General features: G+C 42.7%; 1 protein-coding gene across 1 annotated transcript; it reads left to right on the top strand.

Annotated features, from left to right (window-relative positions):
• Positions 1–991: 991 nt before the first annotated feature.
• On the top strand, positions 992–3914 carry LOC104961540 (putative deoxyribonuclease tatdn3; the record flags this gene model as incomplete). Its single annotated transcript, XM_010789849.1, has 5 exons — positions 992–1182; positions 1315–1370; positions 1441–1553; positions 2954–3034; positions 3122–3914. Coding segments are annotated over 5 exons (594 nt in total), but the record flags the coding sequence as incomplete, so codon positions are not given.
• Between the last annotated feature and the right edge of the window lie 541 nt (positions 3915–4455).

Genomic DNA, 4455 nt, shown 5'->3' with positions numbered 1-4455 from the left:
AATGACAAAAGGTGCCAATCAAACATATGAATCAAATATCCTCCTCTTGAAGAAAGGTATATTGAAGAGACTGGAATTTATCTCCCAGGCCAATAAAGGGTTCTCTGTATTGTTCTCAAGCAGATTGAAATCCTGACATACAGTACACAATCTCCCAGAGCAATCCCAGGAGAGCTAAGCCTATTAGTCATCACACACACACACACACACACACACACACACACACACACACACACACACACACACACACACACACACACACACACACATCACCAAGTATACATCACTTCAGGGGACATTACATTGACTTGCATGCATTTCCTGGAGACTTACCTTAACCTTAACCCTAACCAACACATGCCTAGCCCTAACCCTAAAGGGAAGCCAGTCCCACACGTGACTGTGTAAACAGATTTAGGTCCCCACAAGGATAGTAATTTCACACACACCCACACACCCTTCACTTTGCGGTCTTGAGGAATGTGTGTGTTGTTCAGAGCCGACCTCCGGCTCCACACGGCTGAATCAACAGTCTGACTGCTGTTTCCACAACTCTCTCATGGGTCGCTGCACTCAACACGTGATTTGATCTGAGAGTCTGTAATCACTCTTTACCTCCGTCGCTCTCACCTGCACGTGTTCAGGGAATGATCATTTGATGATAATGGCATCCGTCACAACATTAAGTGTTTGAGACTTGACAGATTTGATGGTCCTCAGAGGAGAATTCTTGATTTCTGGCTGCCTAAAAAAAATGAATTGACTTGGTTGTTCTCATCAGCGAGACTAATCTGATCTGACTTCTACATCAATGTGTGTTACATCTTTACCATGTCTATGCATTGAAAAGTCTTTGTGTAAAGTTTGTCAAATTTTGTTTAAGCAGTTTAAAAAGACCAAACATGCTCTTGAACTTTTTTCATCCACATTTCAGGATAATGAAGTTACTCTTCTGCGCCTGACAGCAATCACATCGCTTTAAAACAAACAATTGTCCCTGCAGGGTCTCTGGTGGTTTCATGATGTCTGCTGGAACATTATCAGTCATTGTGTTTTATTTGTTTGTTTCCAGATTGGCTTAGACTTCACTCCGTGGTGTGCTCCCTCTCATCAGGACAGAGAGGATCAGATGAGCGTCTTCATCAAACAGCTGAGCGTCGCCAAGGAGCTGCAGCTGCCTGTGTGAGCCGGATGAAACCACCATCATACAAATACATGAACATAGAACACAAATGTGATCAATAACTGTAAGGGTGAGAGACAGCATTAAAGTGATGGTCAAATCAGTCTGCTTGTTTCCTGTTTCCTTCACAGGAACGTCCACTCACGATCTGCTGCTAAAGTCACCATAGAGACGATGAGAGAACAAGGTGAGTGTTTGCTTTGTTTCTAATAATTAAAGTTAACATTTAATGACACTACTTTCTGATTTCCCGTCAGGTATCAGTCGAGCGCTGCTTCATAACTTTGCAGGGAAGCCCTCCGTGGCTCTGGAGGGAGTGAAGGCTGGTTTCTTCTTCTCCTTCCCCCCCGCGGTCTGCAGGAACCACCAGGTAGGGGGATCCACACTTTGTATTTGTAGGAAGATTTAAAAAAGAAACAACAACTTGCTACGTATAGATTTTGTATTTAAGGAATCACGAGGAGAGAAACAGAAACATATAGGAATTTAAATTGATATCTTGTGTCATCAGCACCGGTACATTAGTCAAATAAAAACAACTGAAAATATGTATCTTTGATATAAATATTTTTCTTCTATTTTTAATTCTAACTATCTTTTATCGGACATTTCACTTATTATATTTATATACATTTTTGTATTCTTTTTGTATTTTTTTTTTTGTGTTTCTTTACCTGTCCGGCAGTGGCTCAGTCAGTAGGGGCTTGGACTGTGAGCTGTAGGGTCGCTGGTTCAAGTCCCCGACCAGACCTAAATATGGAGTGTGGACTGCTACTTGGAGAGGTCCCAGTTCACCTCCTGCCCTGCCGTGGTGCCCTTGAGCAAGGCACCGGACACCCCCCTTCCCCTCTCACTCCCATTGCTCCCCGGGCGCTGTACACTAGCCCCTAGCACTAGACTCCTGGTACTAGGATGGGTTAAAGCAGAGAACACATGTCACTGTTTGCTTTGCATGTGAGACCATTACAGAGGGGTTCATCTCCCATTCTAATCTATTCTTTTTATATTTCTAACATTGCTTTCCTTTTTTTATCTTTTATTTTCATTAGTTGTAAATTAGAGCAGCTTTCCCCAGGGTAAAAACACTATTTTGATTCGGATTTAGATACTCTGATGATTACTTATATACATTATAACATTATATAACATTTATGATTATTTAGAGATTACACTCTATGTTAAAGCGTTAACAGGTAAATACTGTTATATCCCATTAAAAGTGCAACAGAAATACCTTTTTTAAGCATTTTTTGAAAAATCTTTGACGCGTTAAAACAAAAAGTACGGTCAAAACAAGAGACACCGCGTTCCTATTCCTGGATGTTATATTTCATTGTTTTTAGTTACATACTCAATACTGTGGACAATCCCCACAGGAGCACTTTGGGGTGAAGTGTCTCAGGGACACAACGACATGCTGACTGCAGTGGGGTTTGAACCTGTGACCCCCTGATCCCAACACCTACGCACTATCCACTGCGCCACACGCCTCCCTTATTATCACTGATTATCTTCACACTTCTCATTAGATGATAATCTCCATTTAGTCATCTTGGTACCTGTACTCTGTGTAATGAAACCTAATGTAATCTAATGAATTAAGAACAATAAGACTTAAGTCTCCACTGTGAAGCACTTTGAGTTGCCTTGTGTTGAAAGGTGTTAATAGCCTTGCCTCTGAAGACGAGCAACATGAGAGTGAATCTGCTTGACTTCTGTTACATCAGTCCGTTATAATAATAAAAAGTATAATAACTTTTCCCCTCACAGAGAGACAAACTGATCAAGCAGATCCCTCTGGAGCACATCTGTCTGGAAACGGACTCTCCCGCTCTCGGGCTCGACAAGCTGGTGAGTTTCAGAAGATCTCCTCAGACTGTCTCTCAGCTGCAGACGTTTCTATTTCCAAACCTCCTTCTGTCTCTTCCTGTCTCCCAGGAGAGGAACGAGCCCTGTAACATCGCTCTGTGCTGCCGACACATCGCTGACGTCAAAGGTCTGTCAACACAAACTGTTCAGATCGTCACCGCACAAAACGCACTCAGGCTTTTCCCAAAGGTTCAAACTCACATGCAGCATATAAGTCTCTGACGTGTGAGCTTTGGACTCAGGGGGGCGCCAGAGGCAACAAAAGGATCTGTCCTATGTTTGGAAATGAACCTTAGCATTAGCATTTTCTATAGGCACAGCTGTGTTACAAAGATACAAGGATCATTTATTGTAATTATACAACACAAGGTTGTGCAACGAAATGAAAAAATATCTTTCTTATCTTATCTCAATACTAAATTAATCATGCTAACCAACATTTTTTGCGTATAATTTAAAATGTTTCGAACAAAACCTACTTACTGTATGTATTCTGCTACATAAATACATAAACGACTATCTGTATAGACTTTAGCATGATAACATTTCACAATGTTGGTCATCAAAGCTTGTTAGTATACTATATTAGCATTAAGCTCAATAAACAGCTACTCTGACTGGGATTTAGTGATTTATATTTTGAGTTATTTCCAATTGTTGCACAAGTGGAACCTGCAATTGATTTGAAATAAAAAGTGAAAATATGTAGTTTGTAATCATTCATCCTGATTGAACGGCTGTCAAGGCATTTGACAATAGTGATGGAGATATTGAACCTTTGCTAACTCACTTATACCTCATTCACACCAACGGTGTTTCAGGGCCGGTTCGGAGCTGGAGCTTGAAAAGCACCGGGTTTTCCTGTTCACACCGCAGCGGAGCAGCCTCTTAGCTCCGGAATCCGGTTCGTTTCAAGCACCAAAAAATTGTCCGGCTACAGCAAAAGCACCGCATACATCACGCTTACGTCGAGGCGGGGGCAGGGGCGGGATCAACTCCTGAACAACAACAAAAAGCCTGCGTTTTATCCAGTTTGTACACAACGATGGAGAAACTTAACAAGCAGCAGTGGTCCACTGAAGAGACCAGCTACCTACTGGGAATCTGGTCTTCTGAAGAGGTGCAGAGGAAGCTGGAGCACAATCGGCCATTGTTGTTGTTGTCGGTGTCAGCTGTGAGGGGTTTCCGCGGGCTTTGGCTTTATGAAGCAGGCACGCAAACGGTTACGTCATGACGCAAACGATGACGCAATGACGCAGCACCAGTCGGACTCTGGGCGGAGTGATAAGAGCGGGAGCTGAATCGAAGAACCGGTTCTGAACTGTCAACTGTAGGGCGGGGGAGCCTCGCTGCGGGGAAGCAGTGTGTCTACCTGTCAGCGCAACTTACATGATGCAGAATTT

This window comes from Notothenia coriiceps, unplaced genomic scaffold (assembly GCF_000735185.1).
Source record: "Notothenia coriiceps isolate Sejong01 unplaced genomic scaffold, NC01 NC01_scaffold00033419, whole genome shotgun sequence".
In the NCBI taxonomy this organism is placed as follows: domain Eukaryota; kingdom Metazoa; phylum Chordata; class Actinopteri; order Perciformes; family Nototheniidae; genus Notothenia; species Notothenia coriiceps.
Note: the sequence above shows the minus strand (reverse complement) of the source record. Positions and strands in the feature narration are given on the sequence as shown.